The sequence below is a fragment of the Pelodiscus sinensis genome, chromosome 5 (assembly GCF_052426305.1).
Source record: "Pelodiscus sinensis isolate ZL-2025 chromosome 5, ASM5242630v1, whole genome shotgun sequence".
NCBI lineage: Eukaryota > Metazoa > Chordata > Testudines > Trionychidae > Pelodiscus > Pelodiscus sinensis.
This window is the reverse complement of record NC_143056.1, coordinates 116,470,284-116,492,131: the sequence shown is the minus strand read 5'-3', so window position 1 is coordinate 116,492,131 and position 21,848 is coordinate 116,470,284. Positions and strand designations below refer to the sequence as shown.

At 46.8% G+C, this 21,848-nt stretch overlaps 1 protein-coding gene across 1 annotated transcript in view; it reads left to right on the top strand.

Annotated features, from left to right (window-relative positions):
- The window catches only part of CD81 (CD81 molecule), a 78,763-nt gene that overhangs the window by 17,913 nt on the left and 39,002 nt on the right, over positions 1-21,848 (top strand). The window contains exon 2 of the mRNA XM_006134911.4: positions 13,939-14,053. Within this exon, the coding sequence (XP_006134973.1) occupies positions 13,939-14,053 (115 nt within the window). The remainder of the gene's footprint in view (positions 1-13,938; positions 14,054-21,848) is intronic.

Genomic DNA, 21,848 nt, shown 5'->3' with positions numbered 1-21,848 from the left:
ACTTGCCAGCTGTCTACACTGGCCCCTTGAATTTCCGGGAAAGCACTGACAATCTACTGTAAAATCATCAGTGCTTTTCTGGAAAAACTATGCTGCTCCCGTTCAGGCAAAAGTCCTTTTCCGGAAAACTGTTCCGGAAAAGGGCCAGTGTAGACAGCACAGATTTCTTTTCCGCAAAAAAGCCCCGATCGCGAAAATGACAATGAGGGCTTTTTTGCGGAAAAGCGCGTCTACATTGGCACGGACGCTTTTCCGGAAAAAGTGCTTTTCCAGAAAAGCATCCTGCCAATGTAGACGCGCTTTTTCCGGAAATACTTATAACGGAAAACTGTTTTTGTATTTACCTCAGTGCATTATATAGTATTAATCTTTGCGCAAGATATGCCTTTTGAGGGTTATTTGAAAGCTAAAGTTGGATCATTATCATCCTGGTAAAATGTGTGGCAATACTATATGTAAAGTTGTATGATTTAATTGCGGGTGCAACTTAAGCTGCACTTTGGCTGCTAAGAGGCTTTTGCCCACCCCTGCTGTAGCAGCACAGCTGTGCTTCTGTAAGGTGTGCAGTATAGATGTCGGTTGAAACCTATTCCAAGTCTGACAAAACCAGTTCCTCAGAGACAGAGGGCAAGCTGATGCCTTGGCCAGGTGACACCAAACTCAGTAGGCCATGTCCTGCCAATGAGTACCTGCTTAGCAAGAAAGAGGGCATGGGCAGACAATCTGCCTTTTAGCAAAGAAACAGCATGGGCTTCCCATCCATGCAGTCTGCCTGTCACCATCCTCCCAATTGGAAATGTTTCTCTAAAGGACTGTATGAAAAGAAGGGGCAGTCACCCCATATTCCCCTCCTCTTTTTGTCCATCTCTTAACTGCACAAGGAGGACTGAGGAAAGCATCCTAAGGAATTTAGCCAGTAAGACTGTTGAGGACATGTGAGGAGAGAAATGGTAACTAATTGACCATTCATTTCCAGTTGGAAATAGGTCAATGGAGGGATGATAGGAGTTGCTATAGGGAACTTTCTGGGTGTCTGGCTGGTGAGTCTTGCCCACATGCTCAGGGTTTAGCTGATCGCCATATTTGGGGTCAGGAAGGAATTTTCCTCCAGGGTAGATTGGCAGAGGCCCTGGAGGTTTTTCGCCTTCCTCTGTAGCATTGGGCACAGATCACAGCTGAAGGACTCTCTGCATGTTGGGGCCTTCAAAGTATTGGAAGGCTTCAATATCTGAGACATAGGTGAGAGGATTATTCTAAGAGGGGTGGGCGAGATTCTGTGGCCTGCACTGTGCAGGGGGTCAGACTAGATGATCATAATGGTCCCTTCTGACCTTAAAGTCTATGAGTCTATGAGTCTATGAGTCTATGAGAAATACTGCTTTGAATTGAACAGAGCATGTTAAGTTAGACACTTGGTTTTTCCTGGTATCCATTTCTGGCTTTTAAGTCTTATTACTTGTATTCATTGAAAATATTGTTTTATTGTTTTATCTAAACTGGAGTGTTAACAAGGTTTGTGCATAGAATTTCTAGCAATAAAATTACAGATTTTATATGAGCTTGTATGGTCCCGAAGAGGATTGGGCAGTACAAGATGGGCATTTCTGGGCAAAGTCTGGGAGTGGGCTAGGGTCCCCCTGCAGTGTAATTTAGGCTCATAAAAGCCGAAGTGTGACATGCAGGATACAAGTGCACACAGATACAGGGGGGAGTGACTTAAATGCTGGAGGGTGGGGGAATGGCAGCACAGGGAAGCACAGTCTGGAGGCTCCTTAACCCCTCCCAGACAGACCCCTACTCCCAGTCTGCTTTAGCACTCTACCTCCCATTCAGATCCCTCCCCCCACCATCACCTTCTCCTGCAGCCCTCTCCCTGCAGCCCCCTCCTGCACCCTGAACCCCTCATTTTGGCCTCACCACAGAGCCATGGGGGGCTTACAAAATCTACTAACCCTGAGACCTCAGAAAAGTTAATCTGGCCTGTGGGAAGCTCTGAACCTTGGTCCTCCCCGCCCTTCCCTGGCACTCCAGCCCCATGGTGGAGAGGAGTGAGGTGTCTCAGTTTGGGGCCACATCAGTGAGGATTAGGGAGGGTTATTTTTTGGGGGGTGGTTGTCTCTCTTTTGATATTTCCATTCTTACCAGTTATATATGCCCACATATGTTATCACTCCAGTAGCATGATATGAATGATTTAGTATTTAAGGTGTATTTAGAGATATGCAAAAGCATTTTGTCATCATGGGTGGTTGGCTGGTGGTCAACAGAAAGGTTTCAGCCAAAAAGTTTGAGAACCACTGGTCTAGATACACCCTTAGTATATCACACTCCAGTACTCTGACTAGTAGTAATAATAATGGGCCAGTTCCTCAGCATTTCTCTGTGAATTCAAATCTGTTTTCTGCCCAGTGTATCTATTTTATACGAAGTCTAATTTCAGATGTGCATTCTTTCCCAGAACAGGTAAAAATTTTGCCAACCTAAACATAGTATGTAGTGTGCTCTTTACTTTCCCCCTTTGGGGTTTTTGCTCATATTATTAGTGCTTTTTTTGTTATACCTTGTGTGAAAATAGAGATGTGCTATGAAGTGAAAACATTTATCACGTCAATGCTCAGTATTTGTATTTGAGGCTTAAGATCTTTTGGTTTAATTACTATTTTATCAGTTTCAAGAGATCCTTGTTGTTTCTATCATATTTTAATATACAAAGAATGTGCTGTTATTTTCGAGACCTTTATGCTTTTAAATTGTAGCTATTCTCTGTACTTGATTTCTTAGTAAATTACATTTTGCCTTTTAGTGTATAGTTCAGCATGGAAACATTACTTTTCTCACGGGAAAAGCATAGATTTACACATAAACAGTCTATCCAGTACTGACAATAAATCTAGTCATGTATCTAACGATCTTGGGGTTCATTTAAAAAACAAACCAATGAAAGAGAAAGGAATAAAGCAACTAGAGAGCTTCTAAAGAGACCTGTTGCAGGTTAGCCAGGTGTTATATCCAACCCCTACCTTCAGGGCACATCTACAAATTCCTAGGATCATAATATTGTTTCTAAATTATAATCTTGCACAAACATCTCCTCTCTAAAATGCTGTGTTTCTACATAGTCCTGTTTTTTGTTTCTACTTTAAAGCCCACTGCTATGTACCCATGTCCAAGCTGTTGAATGGCTTCTGAGGTTTACCATTACCATAGATGTTTGTTTACTTGTAAAGGCACCATATGGGTGTACCCTCATGGAGATGATTGCAGAATCAGGGCTTTAATTAACTGTCACTGTTTTCTGTGTATCTTGGGAGTAGTGCAAACTTGCTCAGTGTGAACATGAGAGAGGCACACGCCCAATAATATATTGGTTCCTGCCTGCTGGGGGGGAGGGGAATGCGTGTAATCGAACAAGATAAGCTTGGGGTTATCAGTTTATCAGTTAATTGTGTAGTCGTCTGTACTTGACGTGCACCTATTGTTGGCACATTATAGTCTTAAAATTACCAGCCTAGTAAACAAGGTTGTAAGTAGCTAGTCCCACCATGTTTATTTTTCACAGTGATTCTCGAGCTGCTCAGTTATTTTGTGTTTGTGTCATGTGCACATGCCAAGAGCATAGCTTAAGGGTTTGATTCTGAGAGTTAAGTGTGTGTGGCGGGGGGAAGGGAATCTGGAGAGGTGGTGGTGATCCTGTTAAAATATATATTGAATAATAACCCTTTCAGTTTTGTAAGCAGCTTGAGTCTCAGCTCATTTAAGCCTGAATGGTATATGTCCCCATAGGACGCTTGCAATGCCCCTACATCCCAGAGAGATGTGTGATTGAATGAGTAACTTTCATCTTTACAGCATATGGGCCAAGTCTGTCTGAGCAGAACTGGGACGTTTCCTGGGGGTGGGGGCTTGAAGACATCTGTCTCTGACCTATCCACACACCCCAACGCTCTACGTGGATTTTATGGAACAGACCAAAGAGCACAGTAAACCCTCCTTTTCCTGTAATAATTGGATCACATTTGATTTGAGGTCACCCCACCAGACGCCTCTCTCTTCAATCCCCACTGAAGCAGCTGGCAGTTTCATAGCTGATTTTAATCCAGAATCGGTTTTGGTTTGTTCCCTGCTTCCTGGTCTCTGCATACATCATGTATTTGCCTTTTTGCTCCTGAAAGATACAAGGGGGAGAGCAAGAAATTTTAGCAGCTCACTAGTTACGTGCTGACTGACTTGTATTTTCGCTGGCAAATGAGACATCTAGCTGCTAAATCGAGAGGGAGGGATGTAAAGGTGCCAGCAAAATTTTACAATACTGTATTTTTAGAAATTCTTTGGTTTCCTGTGGATGAGATCAGCCCTTGCTCTGTCTCTTTTCCCTGGCAGTCCTTCAGATTAGCTCTTCTTATATAAAGGTCTTGTCCACACTTCAGGGACTATACTACATAACTATCACATAGCTGTAGCAATGTCCACATAACCCCATACAGGAGTGTTTCTCAAAGTGGTCAGTGGACCCACTCTGAGAGAGCTGCTACTGGGCCATTCTGGTTTGTTTACTTTTGCGGCTCCCATTGGCTGTGGTTTGCCATTTAAAGCCATGGGGAGACTCAGGAAGCAGCATGATCAAACCGGAGCCGCCCAGTAGATGCTTTCTCAGAGTGGATGTGCAGACCACTTTGAGCAATGTTGCCATAGAGTAGACACAACTTACGTTGGCAGAAGGAAAGTTTCCATTGCTGTAGGAAAAACCACCATTCTAAATGGCAGTAAGATAGGTCAGCGGAAACTTTCCTTTAAGCTGATGGTTATGTCACCCCTGAGTAAAGTAGAGAAATCATTCTGAATTTTAATTGTGAATCAGGCCAAAGACTGAAGCTTTAGACTGGTTAAAAGATAGGAAACAAAGGGTAGAAATAAATGGTCCGTTCTCAGCATGGAAAGAAGTAAATAGTGGTGTCCCCTTGGGGTCTGTTCTGGGACCAGTCCTTTTCAGCATATTCATAAATGATCTGGAAAAGGGGGGTAAACACAGAGGTTGCAAAACTTGCACGTAGTACAAAACTACTTAAGATTGTGAAGTCCAAAGCAGACTGTGAAGAGCTACAAAAGGATCTTTCAAAACAGAGTGACTGCATTTATCAACATGACATTTCATTTGCCATTTTGTCACCCAAAGTAGTGCATGTTGGAAAACAATCCCAATTATACATACAAAATGATGAAGTCTAAATTAGACGTTACCACTCGAGAGAGGTCTTGCAGTCATTGTGGGATAGTCCTCTGAAAAATCCACTCAAAAATCCACTCAATGTGCAGCAGCAGCCAAAAAAAGGAACAGAATGTTAGGAATCCATAAGAAAGGGAGGATACATAATAAGACAGAAAATATCCTATTGCCTCTATATAAATCCATAGTACATCCATGTCTTGAACACTGCATGAAAATATGGTCACCCCATATCAAAAAAAGATATATAGGATTTGGAAAAGGTTCAGAAAAGGGCAACAAAAATTATTAGGGGTATGGAACAGCTTCCATTTGAGGAGAGATTAAGAATACTTGCACCTTAGTCCTCTTTTTTTAAAGAGGCGATCAGTGTTGCCTGTAAGAGGTGCGCCTTTGCGGACACGCAGGAGAAATTCAAATGCTGCCCAGCTGATTAGCAGAGCACCCACAGTTGGGTTGTTTCTACTGGTGGTGCACACTGGCACCTGCTTCAGTACACATTAAAATTTTATTCTTCACGTGGATGGAAAAATCCACACATAGTTCTAAAAGATTAATGGAAACATTGGATGTGATTAAGATCTATAAATCATGACTGGTGTAGAGAAGGTAGATAATGAAGTGCTATTTACTCCTCCTTATAACACAAGAACTAGAGGATCACCAATTGAAATTAATGGGCAGCTGGTTTTAAGACAAATAAAAGGAAGTCCACCTAGAAATAACAAAAAGTCAAACTGTGGTGCTCTTTGCCAGAGGATGCTGTGAAGGCCAAGACTATAAGAGGGTTCAAAAAGAACTAATAAACTCATGGAGGATACCCATTAATGGACCTATTAGCTAGGCTGGGTAGGGATGGTGTCCCTAGCCTCTGTTTGCCAGAAGCTGGAAATGGGTGACAAGGATGAATTACTTGATGTTCATTCTCTCTGGGGTACCTGGCATAGCCATTGTCAGAAGACAGGGTACTGGTCTAGATAGTCTGGCCCAAAATGGGCATTCTTATGTTCTTTGGAAGGGCTACATTCCATCCTTATTTTGTGGTGGCCTTTGAAATGTGAATAGCTTGGCACTGCTGAGCATAACGTTAAAGCAACTCTTCAGATAAGTGCTACTGTGCCACAGCACTTTAAAACTGCCACCCTCCTTGCGGAAAGAGGAATATAGGGGTTACCGAAAGAGCATGTTTGCTCTTCCACTAAAAAAAGTGGAAGAACAAAAGCATCGCTGGATGCAGAAGAGTTTTTCTGGGATCTCTCCGGAATCCTGAAAAACTCTGCAGTATAGCCTTACCCTCGCTGGGTTGAGGCAGGATGTGTGGGCTCTGGGGTGGGAATGAGTGATTTGGGTGTGGGAAGGGGTGAGAGGTGCAATCTCTGGGAAGAAATCTGGATGCAGGAGGAGGTGGAGAAGAGGTGGAGTCGGGGAGGTAGCTTCAGGCCGGGCAGTGTTGGGGTCAGATGGAGGGTTGGAGTACTAAGCAAGCCACAGGCTTGTGGATATGAGGGTGCAGGAATTTGGATTGGGGTATGTGAGGGGCTCAGGACAGGGGGTTTCGGTGTATGATAGGTTCAGATCTAGGGTCTGGGGGAAGGAGGAGTGCAGCAGTGTTATGATGCTGTGAGCAGATGGGGGCTTGGCCTCAATTGGGGGTTTATTGGCCAGGCTTCATTTTTAAATAAAATACTATGTCAAACCCAAAAAGTTTCTGCATTGTCTTTATTTATGAAAAGGGAGGGAACCTGTTTTTAGTCAGGGGTCACTGACCCACAGAAAAGTCAGTTGGGGCCACACAAATGAGATGCAAAATAAAAACTCCTCCAAAACCCCCACAAGCCTCACTAATGTGGCCCCAGCTGTGCTGGTGGGAGCAGGGGACATGGTATTGGGGAAGAGTGCCAGCGGGTACCAGGACAGGGGACAGGGTGCTGGGTAGGGTGCCAATGGGTGCTGGGGCAGGGATCAGGGTGCTTGTAGGTGCTGGGACAGGAGACTAGGTGCTGGGGCAAGGGACAGGGTGCCTGTGGGTGGTGAGGCAGGGTACTTGTGGGGGCCTGAGCAGGAGGAGGAGACCAGGACCAGTACCTGGGGATCCTGCAGCTGCAGGCCAAGGCCCAGGAAGTGCGTGGGCTGCTCTCCCAAGTCCTAAACAGTAGCATGGTACCCGAAATCCTGGTTCGTCGTGTGCCTGATGCCTTCCTGTGTGGGCTGGGAACGTGGGGAGGGGGAGTCCCAGACCGCGCCGGCTCCAGCTGGCGCACTGGAGAATTATTCCCTTCTGCCTTCCGGGTGGGGGGGAGAGAGGAGAGTCCCAGTCCGTGCCAGCCCCAACCTAAAAGGATGGTCCGTCATGCGCTGGGGACTTTGTGCTCCTGCTGCCTTCCTGCGCACGGGGAAGGGGTTTGGTGTCCAGGACTGAGCCAGCTCTGTCTGCTCAGGCAGTGCGTATTGCTGCGGGGAGGGGAGGGAAGGAGTAAGGCGCAACCCAAGCAGTTGCGGTTGGCGTGGTCTGGGACTGCCCCCACTCCCCGTTCCCACTGCCCAAGCAACTGGAGCTGGCGTGCTATTCCACTGCTTCCTGCCTGCAGGGTGGGTGGGGAGAGGGAAGTCCCAGACCATGTCAGCCCCAACTGCTTGGGCAGCGCGTGTTGCCTGAGCAGCTGGAGCCGGTGTGCTGGGGACTTTATTCCCCTGCTGCCTGCCTGTGGGGGAGAGGGGAGTCCCAGACCATGCCAACCTCTCGGGAAGCTTGCGCCTTACTCCTCCCTTCCCCGCGGCAGCACGAGGTACCTGAGCAGCCAGAGCCGGCGCAGTCCGGGACACCCAACCCCTTTCCCGTGCACAGAAAGGCAGCAGGGAAACAAAGTCCCCAGCATGCAATGGGCTGGAATTTTAGGTATCGCACCAGCTATTCGGGCGGGAGGAAGAGCAGCCGGCACACTTCCGGTACCAGGTGTGCAGCTGCAGAACTCTTCCCATCCCACTGGAAGCCCGCGCTACCTCTGTTGTTCCTGGAGGTAGCATCAGCGTGGCATTCATCTTGGGGAATGGGGCATTGAGGGGGGCCCCCCAAAAGCCTCGTGATCGACTGGTTGGACCCCCAAGATCGACCAGTAGATCGCGATCGACAGGTTGGTGACCACGGCTGTACAGGATAAACTTAAAAAACAACAAATAGTCTGGTAGTACTTTAAAGACTAACAAAACATGTGGATGGTGGTATGAGCTTTCATGGGCACAGCCCACTTCTTCAGATGACCAGAGTGTTGGATGTCCAGAATTAAAATAAATGGGGACGGGGGGGGGGGGGGGCAGAAGGAAAAAATGAGGGGGGGGGGGACAAGAAGAAGCAGAGGGTATAAAAATATCAAGGGGAAAATTGAGCTGTAATGTAACAGGAAAAACAAATAGTCTATAAACACCTAAAGATTGGATAGTCAAAAGAGGCAGATAAAAACCATTGGCAGGCAATAAGAGAGGAAGAGTACGAACAGCAGATCCTAGACAGACAAAGAACTATTGGCATCTTCATTGTTTGGTAGGTTGATAAAGTCCCAGCCATCTGGTATCTTTATTTAATCCATTAGCATAAGCAGGGCTTGACAAATCACTGAATCTACTCACCCATGGTGAGTAGATTTCAGCCAGCCACCCCATTCACCAGCGGCGTGTGCATGCGTAATGCGGGTCTTGCACATGCGCAGTGCAGGGCTGGCGAGTAGGTTTCACCACCGTTTGTCAAGCCCTGAGCATAAGTATCAAACTTTGATACTCACAAATTTGATACTCATGCTAATGGATTAAATAAAGATACCTAATGGCTGTGTTACTGCTTTACAGACCGCAAATGTCTATTTTAGGGATTCACAGAGACCCAGTGTGAACGCTTTTTTTTTCTCCATTAGTTAGCTCATTTTAATTGTCACACTAGCTATCCCTTCCTAATTCACACAGTTTAGCCTCCACCCCCCGCTGTAAATTTACAGTATGTCTCTTTTACTATGTCTCACAATGAGTCTCTTCTTTTTATTTGGCACTCTAGGCATTACAGTAATATAAATCATACCCAGCAGCTGGCTCACATTGCTGTATGTCATCTCAGGCCCTATTGGACTGAAGTTCATATTTGAAGTCTCTGTTGCAGTGGAAAGGTAAAAAGGAACAGAGGGTCTGCAGAAGAGGAAGGACTTGTGTTCCAGAAATGGGGTGGAGATAGGTCCCAAACCTTCTCAAACCCCTTATGGATAGTGTGACTTTTGTCCCTAGATCCAAATTGGGATTGATGGTGAGCGGAAACAAGACAATAGAAAATTTGAGAACACAGCTTGCAAGGTCTTCCTGAAACCAGCGAGGAGTCCTGTGGCACCTTAGAAACTAGTATTTATTAGGATATAAGCTTTCATGGGTAAGAACCACTTCATCTGATGAATTGGAGTGGAAGTTACAGTAAATCCTAGCTTCCGGGTTAATGTGCTGCTTCTAGGTCCTCTCTGAGACATAGTGACAGTTACTACTTGCATCCAGCTCACAGTGATGGCGGACTGTCTTCCCTTTTGCTGTTGAATCAGAGTGCAGAGGAGTTGAGGCCGAGAGCTGGGCTGTCAGAGAAAGTGGTGGGAAAGCAGGAGCAGTGCAGCATTTTTGTTTTTTCACTCTACCAAAATTCCACTAACTCTGAAGGAAAAAAAGCAAATGGAGAAATTGCTGTCTGGGTGGAAATGTCTAACTCTAGGTTTTATGAGCTGTCTCTGGGCTAAGAGCTCTTCCAGTAGAAGCCAGGGTTGCTATGGCAATCGAATGAGTTTTCTCCCTCCTGCTTCCTTCCCTGTGAAACCACAAGTGGCCAGATTTTAGTGATGTAAAATCCTGTTTAAAATGTCAGCTGGTTAAACTGCCTGTTTTACTGGTTAACCGGCCCATCACACACCATGCTGCTGGCAGCAGGGGCTGCCCCAACCCGGTTTGGCCCACTGCGTTATCACCAGGCTGCTCAGGCCGGGCCAAGGGTAGGGGTCTGCTCCAGGAAGGCTAGGCAGGGCCTGCCACACTAGAGATGGGCTGGGGAGGGGAGAGGGAGGCCTGGTGCTGGTTAACCAGTTACCCCAGCAAATATGCCGGTAAGCCCTCTACATCCCTACCAGATTCCTCAATGATGATTAATATATTTTTGGTGGTTTTTCAGGGAAGGATGTTTTTCAGGGAATTGATAACATAGTTCTGTCTTTAACCTTATCATGAAAAAAGTGTTTAGACTCTTCTCTCTTTAAATACTTCCCTGTCTGTCCTTCAAAGCTCATAGGGAATGTCTACACTGCACGGCAATTTCGGGATGCCAGAGGTATCCCAAAATAGCTATCCCGCATCTACACAAGCCACACGTTATTTTGAAATATTTTTTAAATAACTGGTGCACACTGTTTCGGCATCCCAGTAAATCTTGTTGCATGAGGGATCGGGGTGGTTCGAAATAGCGTGTTGTTCCGAAATTTGGCACTGTGTCCATGTGCCAAATTTCAAAATAAGCTATTTTAAAATAGATTCCAAATAAGATACACAAATTGTGTATCTTATTTCGAGTTTAGGGTGCTGTGTAGACACACCCTTTTGAGACAACTTGCTCCTGGATTCCTCCCAAATGTGATCTCATTTGCTGGTGTGTAACTATGGTGAGTGAGATGGGCGAAGGCAAGGACTGAGCCAGCCAAAAAGAGGCACAGAAATGCAACAGTCAAGTCCAAATGAGCCCAGACATCCTCTTTTTGGGTGGTTCTCCTGCTAACAGCTGTCCACAGACTTTTGCCTTAGAAGTGGCATTGATTAATTATGGACCCTTCTCTTCTTTCCAACTGAATAAACAAATGTGGATTTTATTATCATCCTAGACAACTAATGAGAAACTCCAGACTGGATTCTGACTTCCAATTTTTTTTTAAAGCTCCTACCTTCCTTACATGGAGCTCAATTGGAACTCTGTCTCCTTCCTTCCCCCACTCTTTAGTCACTTTTTCCATAGCAAATATTTAGAGAGTCTTGACCTACCTGAAGCAAACTGAGGTGGTGAGGGTTAAATACTGTATCTAAGTCCCTGAAAATTGACATGGGCAAAATCACTAGATGTTTACTGGGCTAAATTTTTCAGGGGACCTACTTGCATGCTTGCATAGGCTTTATACTTGTGTGCACAGATTGGGTGATGGTGAGTGTGTTATAGGCTACTACATAACAATTTGCATGAGTAGTCAGTCATATGTTTGCATTCATAATAGAGCTTGCCACTGTTATAGCGTACCAAGTTACTTGCCTATCAAGCTAATAATTTAAATTAATACAAACATATTAATTCGGTAATAGTTTAAAGCTGTAATGCAAGAAATCTTCTAAAAACTGCTCTCAGCATTCCCGTAGGCCCTTTGTGTTAGCTGGACTGATGTCTGGGTTCAGGTGTAATACACTAGGCCTTATGTCTGCCCATTGCAGTTTGTGAAGGCCCACTAATACTAACACAGCAGCACTCAACTGCTTGCAGGAGGCGGGGGCTTTGCCATTAACCCAGCTAGGTACAGGTCCAGGCCCTTTCTTAGCTGGGGTCTAGTAAGAGCCCCAAATTAGTGGTCCTGCTGCTTGTACCTGTCTGTTTGCATATGCTGCTTGCCTTCCCCCACACAGCCAACCACAAGCCTGTTGGTGTGCCGTGCACTGACGGGGCTGTGTGGCAGTCCAGATGCCATTAGGCATAGGAGCATCATGGGTGCCATACAGCCTAGCCCTAGGCTTTCTAGTGAGTCGGGTTCCCCTGCAGTGCAGTGGCTCCTGTTCTAGGATATACTAAAATGGCCTCTGAACGCACTTTCCAAATGACTGCCATGTCTTCATTACAGCCAATTAGAGGTCAGGGCTGCACTTGAATGAAAGAACATACATAAGCTCACAGTCCAGGTCAAGTAATATGGGGCTATATTTTATCTTTTGTCCATGCTGCAACAGGCCATTCACAAGCTCAGCGGAAGCGGAGGGTGTCAGACTTCTGTGGTTGAGACATGATCTCACCAGATACTGGTCATAGTTTTTTTCTGGTTTCCCGGGGACTGAAAAGGGGTACTTAGCTCTGGACCTTTCACCCACACAGGATGGTAGAAAAAATACCATCCGGCTCAGCAGATGTATTATTATATAAAAGTCCCAAATAATTGGTCCAGGCTGTGTTGAGAAATCAGGACACAGGTTGCAATAGATAACCACAAAGCCCCATAGCAATGAATTGATATATGTGATAGTAAGTTAAGAGCAATGATACATTGACCAATAGGAAAAGAACACTTTAGCATTAGAAACATCCCCTATTGAACATGCATCAAACGTGTTATCATCTGCATCACTTGGTATAAAAGTGGCACCCCAGCCTACGGGGCAATAGGGAGAAGAAGATACAGTCCTTCGAAGGGCCAGAAGGATGGTCCCTGGTGATGGGGAAGGTGAAAATAATGAGAGAGATGATGGGCTAATGCCTAAGATTGTTCTAGAAGGAATGATGAAAGTCTATGGTATGGAAATACGGATGGACATTCCCTGTCTTATGAAATTGGGGTGTTTGTGACCGTGCTAACCATATCAATAAACTATATTTGTAAATATCCAGAGTTTCTATGGTGTGAGTGTTGCAACCATGCACATCTGGGTTCCCAATCATAGAACAGGCCTGCGCAACATACAGCCTGAGGGCCACATGCGGCCCGCAGGGGCTCACTGTGCAGCCTGTGACAACTACGGGTGGCGCGGCCCCATCCGATCCGCCAGCCAGGCGGAGGAGTGGAGCGCGGCTGGGGAGGGGGAAGTGCGTCAGTTCTCGCCTCTGGGATGCCTGCGTGCAGCTCCAGCGCGTGGAGTTGGGGTGTGAGCCAGAGGGCGGGACGTCAGCAGACGCCAGGATGCTGGTGTGACATCATGGCCAGCGACTGCCGGATTATAAAAGGCAGAAGCCAGGTAGGGGAGAGGAAGGGGCTTGTGCTGAGGGGAGGGGGGCAGGTGAGGAGAAAGGGGAAGACACCAAGGGGCAGGGTGAAGGAGAGACAAATGCCAGGGGGCCAAGCGGAGACACGCGGTGGTGTTTTTTGTTTTGTTTTGTTTTCTTCTCAACAAAATTTTTTAGCCACGTGTTTGGTATTTTTTGGGAGAGCATTCCTACTTGTGGCCCGCAGCCGTTTTCTTTGGAGTAATATGGCCCTCGTCACTTTCCGAGTTGTGCAGGCCTGTCATAGAATAATTGAAAAAATCTTGCCCTATCATAAGAAGGAAACATTCCACCAAAACTGGCCAAAATGTTCCAACTAAAATCACAAACTCTTCAATTGTGAAGAGCTGGAGAGAAGTAGTGATTAAGGCAGGGGCTGACAAAATACAGTGTGTGGTCCGGATTCGGCCCACCAAACCACCGGATCTGGCCCACCACTGTCCTGCAGCCCAGCAGAGCCTCAGGCAGGCTCTCTGCCTGCCCCATCCTCTGCACACCATTCAAAGAAGCCATGTGCGGGGTCCATGTGTATTTATGTGCTGTGCACTCCTTGGAGGCAGGAGAGGGGGCTGCCTCCGCCCCCTGTACATTGGATAAGGCCCCTGGAAGCACTTGATTTCTATGTAAATAGACTGTATTATTGGACGCATTTGATGGAATGAGTAATGTTGCTAATTATGGACCCTTCTTTCTGGTTTCCATCCAGCTCGCAGGAGGAATCATTCTGGGAGTGGCACTCTGGCTCCGTCATGATTCACAGACCACAAATATTCTGTACTTGCATCTTGGTGACAAGCAGGCCCCGAATACATTCTATGTTGGTAAGTACTGCTAGGAAAGATGTGGGTGTGCAGGCAGCGGGGTTTGTATTTATCTCCATTGGTGGTGGTACCCTGCACTACTGTTGCACCCAAGCTGACACGCTCAGAAATGCAAACAGAAAGCACTGTTCATATGTAGATATCCTAAAAACTTAGTGTGTGCCCCTAAGGGGCATATGGCACATTTCATTCCATGTATTAACTTAATATATCTCATATTAGTAAGCTATGGCATGCATGTGCAAATCCTGAATGATTACATGCAACACAGGATACATTTATCTCAAATCCTAGAGTCACAGGTAGGGGTGGGCACAGGGCCCTCTGTGGGCCAGATTTGGCCTGCCAACCAGGTGGATCCAGCCCATGCACACCTGCCACTCCTCTGCTCCCAGGCCAATCAGGGCTTGGGGGCGGGAGGGTTTTGAGAAGTCTCTCACTCCCTGCCCCCACCCTGCAAGCACTGTGTGCCCCTTGCAGGGCGGGGACAGGGAGTGACAGACTTTTCACGCTCCTCCCGCCCCCAGGCCCTAATTAGCCTGGGGCGGGGGAAAGCATGCCATGTCTCCTCCTGCCCTGCAACGGGGCAGGTGCCTACAGGGAACCGCCAGCTGTTCAGAACAGCTGGCAGTTCTCTGTAGGTGGGGGGAAGGGGTAGGGGCAAAGACTTCACTGCTCTCCAATCCCCCAGGCCAATCAGGATCTGTGGGAGGGGGAGCACGGAAGTGTCTGGCACCACCCCTTTTGCCAGAGGCCCTGCCCTTTCTGCCAAAGGCCTTGCCCCTTTCTGGGTGGCCCAGAGCCACTTAAAAAATTAGTGAAGTGGCCCCCCCATCTAAAATTATTGCCTACCTTTGGTGAAAGGGGTTAAAATAAAACGCATCTTTTTAAAAAATCCAGTTTTTCTCTGCAAGCAGGGAAGAATTATTTATTTTGATTTTCACAGGTATCCTTTTAAAAAAAATCTTTAGCTTCATTAGGAAGTTATGTGATGGGACTGGGCATAGGGGGAGGAGGAATTGCTTGTGGTAGCTGTTTTCTAGGATTGTTGGTTTTTTATTGAGAGGCTGTGGAGCAGCTGAAGGAACAGTCAGCAATGGAAAATAAACTGTGGAGACCAGCATGACTCATGTTTTCCAGACACATGTGAGTGTGTTAGGTTTAATGTGATTTCAATAATTGGTCTGCATGCTGACTTGTTGGAAAGGGGAGACCTTTATTTGGTTGTGCTTCTCTGTACTTGAGTGGCAGCTCAATTCTTGGAGTGCTGCTTGAGTGGGACCTTACCAAGGGCCTCTTCTCTTAAGAGGGTTGGCCTCTGCACTATGTATCTGAAACCAGCTGCCTCTCTGCAAGGGGAATGCTGAGGAGGCTCTGCGCGAGGGAAGTGGAGACTGCAGGGTACTGGATGTGGACCAAGCATTCCTGCATTCTCAAGAGCAGACACAGGAAAAAGATGCTGTCATAGATGGGGGACCAGGAGGGAAGAGGACATCTGGAAAAATTATCCTCTGTTCCTGTTCAAGTCAAAACTGTGTGCACGGGTCTGATTCTCCTCAGATCTGCGCCACTTTAACTCTGACTTTAATGGTGGTGTACCTGATTTCCATACCGACTTTTTTTTTTTCTCCCCCCACATGCATATGAGCCCATTTCTTCCCCACCACTATCCACTCAGACAAGATGTCTTCAGTATCTGCAAGTACACTTCTTCCTGGAAGGAGATATTTTAAGGGGCAGCCCCCGTCCAAATGCTGGAGAAAAGGAAGGGTGAGGTGACTGTCCCCAGTATGGGATAGTCATAGAGCTCTGTGGCTTATAGGTGTAGAGATAATCCCTTCTCATTTTGAGATTGCATAGAGACTTGGAAATAAGAGTGCTGTCCACTGATGGTGGAGAATTGTTCCTAGAATTGTCACCCACTCCTCTACGCAGGCCATCAGTAGACAATATAATGGCAGGCTGCAGATCTGTACTGGTTCATTGGATACCGTCTCTGGTTGTGTTGACAGTACTCCCATAACACCAACACACCACTCTTCCCTGCGTTGTAACAATGGGTCATACAGTCTCACTACAGCCATTTGGCTATCTGGAGTGCACTGTGAGAATTGAACAACTGGGGAATCCCAGGATTGTAGTAACATCTTGTTGAGACTTGTCCTAGAACTCATAAATGGATCCAAGTGCCATGGTACATGCTATATATGTTCCTTCAATGAACCAGGCTTTTTGTACAACTCCACAACCCATGCAACATTCATATTGGATGCTGAGCTCTCTTGAAAATCTGACCTTGTGTGCCCAAATTGTCCAAGGTTGGCTGTAAATGCGTGTAACAGTTGCTTGAACGCACCTGGATCCTTTCCTTTCTAATGAATTTTACAGAAGTATTAGATGGGCAAAACTTGCCATGTCAGGCTAGACCCAATGGTTTGTGTGGTCAGAGATCCTGCTACCAGCAGGCGCCAGTATGATTTGCTTCATAGGAAGGCATCCCTGCTCATCTTCTACTCCCTCAACCAACATGACGCACCTAGTCAGTTTTCTGTTGCTGTACATAGAGAAGAGAGATGTTAATTCCTGAATCCACAGAGTCTTAGTCTTCCACCAGGGCCCACTGCAGAATTCATTGGGCTCCATTGGCCTTTATTCAGACCATTCCCTCTTTCCAACATGGTGAGACTGAAGGGGCAGAGTAGCTAGCCCTCTAGTGACCCCAGGGGCTGGCTCAACGATCAACTTCCTTCTCAAGGCAAAACAGTGAATCCCTCTCCTGCACCTCTGCCCGAAGTGACTCTACCTAGAAAATAAGGAAACTCCATAATCTGGGAGAATTGAACAATTGAGTAGCCAAATGGTTTCTTCCAGGGTTTTGTTTCTCCCTGTTCTGAGGTTTTCTGCAAGGATGAATATGCTCATGATTGGCTCGAATAGCTGCAGATGTTTTGAAGTGACTGAATCAGCAGCCCAACATGGGGCTATCAGACTTGAGTGTTGGCCTTCCCAACACTCAAGAATGGATATGGGATACATTTATTTAAAGCTATTTCTATTCATAAACAGATCTGCCTAGCTGATGACTAATCCCCATTCTGTAATAGCAGTGGATCCTTTCCTTCAGTTGCTCCCTGCTGCTTCCTGAGTCTGGGATGACTTAATAATCGAGACATTCCCTTCTCAAAACACCATGCCCTGCTTTTCTCTCTCTTCTCCCCACTCCCCTTCCCCTGCAACAGTCCCATTTCATAGTCAGGGATTTCTGGAACATGCCTTCTACTGCTCTGCTCTATCCTTTCCCCTGCAGAATATTTTAGTGAGAGGGTTTATTCACAAATTCTGCCAAGGGTATTTTTAACAAGTGTTGGCCGGGCTATGGAATGACAGGAAGCAATAGGCCTGTCTGTGGAGGAAGCCCTGCTTTGTTGGTAGACCTAGTAAGGCTACAGGGATTGGTAGGAGGCAGATTAGCAAGTTTGGAGCTCGGTTCTGCAAAAGTCATTTTGCAGGGGAACCTATGTGGAGGAGGTAAAGTGACAACCAAATGTAGAAGGGGAAGGGGGAGGAGGAGCAAGGAGAGGCTGCAAGGGATATGGAGTTTAGTGCCTGACATCTTTGCTCTCACTGGGAGTGGTATGATGGAAGGTTCCATCTTCCTTTCCAGAAATGAGGCTGTTGCTTTCCCCGTGACCACGCTGGCACACAGACTCACTCCCAGTGTTTGTTCTCCAGGTTTCTCCATTCCATCTTGGCAGAGGGAGTAGAGCAGCTGGATGTTGTTTGAATGGTGGGAGGGGGGAGAGTTGTGGTTTTTTGTTCTTGATGTGTGTTGCTGCTTTGATTCTGAAGTTGGAGCCTTACTAGTGAGTGACTGTTAAATGTCGGTTAAGAAAAGAGCTCCCTGGGACACTGCCTTAGGGAGGGGAGGAGCCTGCAAGGAAGTACAGTAGAGGGAGGGAGAGATTCTCCCATGATTCAGGCCCCAGACCTTGACCGTTGGATGCACCTGTTGCTACAAAATCATGTGCCAATGGGCAGCTGCCGCCCCCATTCATGTGTTCACTCCTTGTTGAAAGGCGCTTGAAGCTGGAGTTTTCTGCAGGAAATGCCCTGTTGGTGTGCTTTAGCTTCCCACTGTCTCCAACCTGCTGCATTTATCTACTTGTTTTGAATTGGCTTCCAAGGGCATGACATAAGCTTTCATTTGTTGGCTCTTTCGGTTTGTTGGTTTAGAATATATCTAATCATAGCTACTTTCTGCAGTTGTCTTCATGTTGAGCCTCTGTTTCCACGGTCGACATAGCCATTTAGAAAATAGTATTTAACCCTTTCAGCTGTTGTAAAAGACAGTGGGATTGTGTTTCAGCAGCTTAACAAGGCAGGGAGCACTTCCTGAGGAGTGGTTTCATGCTTCTGTTGTGGAGCAGTATGGCCGTATGAATGGGCATGCTTTCTTTGCATTAGAGCAGTCTGCTCCTGCATCATATACGCACACGGGCAAAGCCTGCTTCTCTTACCTGGTGCTGTTTTTTTAAAGGGGCTGGCTGATTCCTGGTACCATCCCTCTCTGAAGAGTAGAAATGGTGTGGAAGGTGAAAGTGAATGTTCTCTTTCACATCCTCTAGTCTAGTGGGAAAATGTTTGCATGAGCACCTGCCCACCCTGCTCGTAATTACATTTTCTAGTGGGGAGATTTTGACAGGTGCGTGCACTTTCACGGGTATATCTCCCAGTGGTGAGAGACTTTTTTTCAAAGTCATACCACTGTCTTTCAATAGATGTCGGGTGCCTGATTGTCTTCTCTGTCTTTTAAAAATCTCCCTCTGTGTCTTGAAGGAGCAGTTGGCTTGCTCCCAAATGCATTCCCTCCCCATCATCTTATTGATAACTGCAAACCAAGAAACACTGCTGCATGCCACAATTGCACCTGCGATGCCCCACTCTACACTGTAGACATGGCATGTGCTGGTAGATGAGTAGAAATGCATCTGTAGAAGATACTACCGATGCAGCATTTATAAGCAGCCTGTTGTTCTGTCAGACTCACTAACAGTGGATTAACCATTTAAAATATCAATTAACCCTTAATTCAGAGTGTGGGTAGACTAGCTACCAGTACTCTTGGATAAAGAACTGGACTGAAAAATGCTTTCACCTCTCCACTTGACCATCCGCAGTATCTAAGCCAATGAAATAGCAGGGGTACTAGAACAGTTACTACAGTGGGAGTGTTGAGAGCCATTAAATTGAACTATAAACTTTGTATATGATGGAACCCGCTTCAAGCCAAGGGGTGCGGCAGCACTGCTAGTTCCAGCACTTGTGTGTAATGGTGTTAATGTGTTCCAAGCTGCATGGGCTGTAAGTACTAGAATGACAGCATTTTTCAGGTGCTGCTCTTCCCTAAACTTTCCCTCTCCTAAACTGTAGGACTTATCTATACTTGTTATTTAAAGCCCCCCAAATCCCCGTTTTTGGGCAAACCCCGCACCCCCCAAACCCCGTGGGAGTGCTTATACTTGACAATGATTTTTTTTGTGATGAAATGCAGAAGTTTCACTGCAAAAAGAAAATAGTCTCCACAAGAAGCATACTGTTCTTACCGGTGATGTCTAAGGGAAGACATGTTCTTGCTGTTTACACAGCTTTAGCTTCTAGAGGATGTCTGTCTTGTGCCTAGGTGACCACTGTGGCCAGCAGCTCTTCTGCTGTGACACCAGGTAAACAGACATTCACCCCTTCCCCCAGTAAAGCCTTGGGTACTCTGAAACTCCCCTTCCTGTTTTCTTAGCACATACCCATCTGGCCAGGTGACAATGGCTGTTACATGGAACAACCGATCTCCTGCTTGGAGCAATGCTGAGTTACTGGACCTGATCAATATTTGGGGAAGGGGGAGAAGGGAACTGTGCATGGAACCAGGATGTCATATGGTCACTTGCTCATTCCCACAAGACCTATCAACAAAATGAAGAGGGCCGCATTGTGGGATAGCTGCCCTCAGGGCTCTGGCCTCATCAGCAATGGAAGTGTTACAAATGTGAACCCTGTCTGACTGTGGAAATTAATGATTACACAAACCAATGGTTCAGTATTGCTGGTGAAACTGACAGCACAAAAAGTGTAGACTTAGTTTCTGAGAGGCAGTAATGTGGGGATGAGACCAGGAGCAGCGGCTGCTTGGGCTCTTGAGCCTGTTGACAAAGGGCTCGTTATGTAGTCCCTAATAGGAGCTCTGTCCTACTTGGTTGACTTAAATGATCCGAGTGAGGCTAGGAGCCCTATCCTGCAAATATTTCATTGTCTGCTGTATGAGTAGTTGCACTGAAGGCACTGGGGCTGCTTGCAGGAGGAATGATTTGTAGGGTTCAGCCCTAAGGTTATAATCTTGTGATCCTGGCAGTCGAGGCACTCCTCTCCTCTTCTCTCCTCCTTCAGTCCTATCAGGGAATGTCATGATACAGTTTGTGAAGTGAAGCTGCTAGGGAGCTTGCAGGGGAAAGGAGCTTGCGAGTAGGAAGTGGGGGACAACTGAGCTATCTACAGAGGCAGTGAGCTTGTCATCATTTGTCCTCAGGCTTGTTGGGGGTAAAGGCATGAGGCTCAAAGTATAGTAGAAGATTCCTGCCTTCAGAGGAGGGAGGAACCATGTGTGTGCTCTGTGGAGAAAACCCAAGGAAGCAGAAGGCAGGCAAGAGGCTGTGCTGCTGTGGGGAACTGAGCTACATCATGCATCCTGTATATCGAGGGGGGGGGGGATTTTTTTTGAGTCAGGGGCTGCTGACCCACAGAAAAATCGATTTGGGGCAAAAAAAAAAAAAGCCTATCCAGAAACCAGCCAATGGCAGCTGCCTGTTCTAATAACAGGCAGCCATGAAGCACAAGGGGACTCTCCAGAGGCAGGGAAGGCAGCAGTGTACCCTCTAAACTGTGTGGCAGCACAGCTTCGCAGATATTTAACCAGCCCCACACAGTCAGAGGCTCAGCTCTCCGTGCACGGAGCTGACTGGTCAGGATCACGTGTGAAGCTATGCTGCCACGCAGCCTAGAGGGAACACTGGCAGGCAGGGAAATGGATTCAGGAATGGCTGTTGGCTGGTAAATCTCCTGGTTAGAGCTTGCCTCCAGCACCCCAGCCCCTCCCTACCTCTACCCCCTACTCCACATATCCAAATCCTCTGCCCCTTCCTGTACTCATATCCCCTCCCTGATCCAGCACCCCCATTCCCTGCCCCAGCTCACAATCCAAATCCCTGCACCCCCTCCTATACCCCAATTCCCTGCCCTAGGTCACAATCCAATAGTCCAATCCCCTGCACCCCAGTCCAGTGCCACAACTACCTCCTTCACCCAAACTCCCTCCCTCAGCCCAAGCTCCCTTCTGCACCCAACCTCCATCTCAGACCCCTATACCTCCTCCATTAATATCATGGAAGAGTGTGGCCCTTGACCACTTTCCAAATTTTTTGAGTGCTCCCCCCCATCAGCACTTATTGCTCACTTCTGCTCTAGACTGTTTCTGTATTATGATGGGGTTCCTCAATATGCGAGTCTAAGGACGCTCTCCATGTAAAACACCAGGGCTTCGTCTACACTGCAGGGTTTTTGCACAAGAAGCTTTTTACAGAAGAGATCTTCCACAAAAACTTCTTGCACGAAAGCGCGTCCACACCTCAAAAGCACATTGCAAAAGTGATGTGCTTTTGTGCAAGAGAGCATCCACACTGCATAGACACTCTTGCCCAAGAAAGCTCTGATGGCCATTCACAGAATGGCCATCAGAGCACCTGTGCTT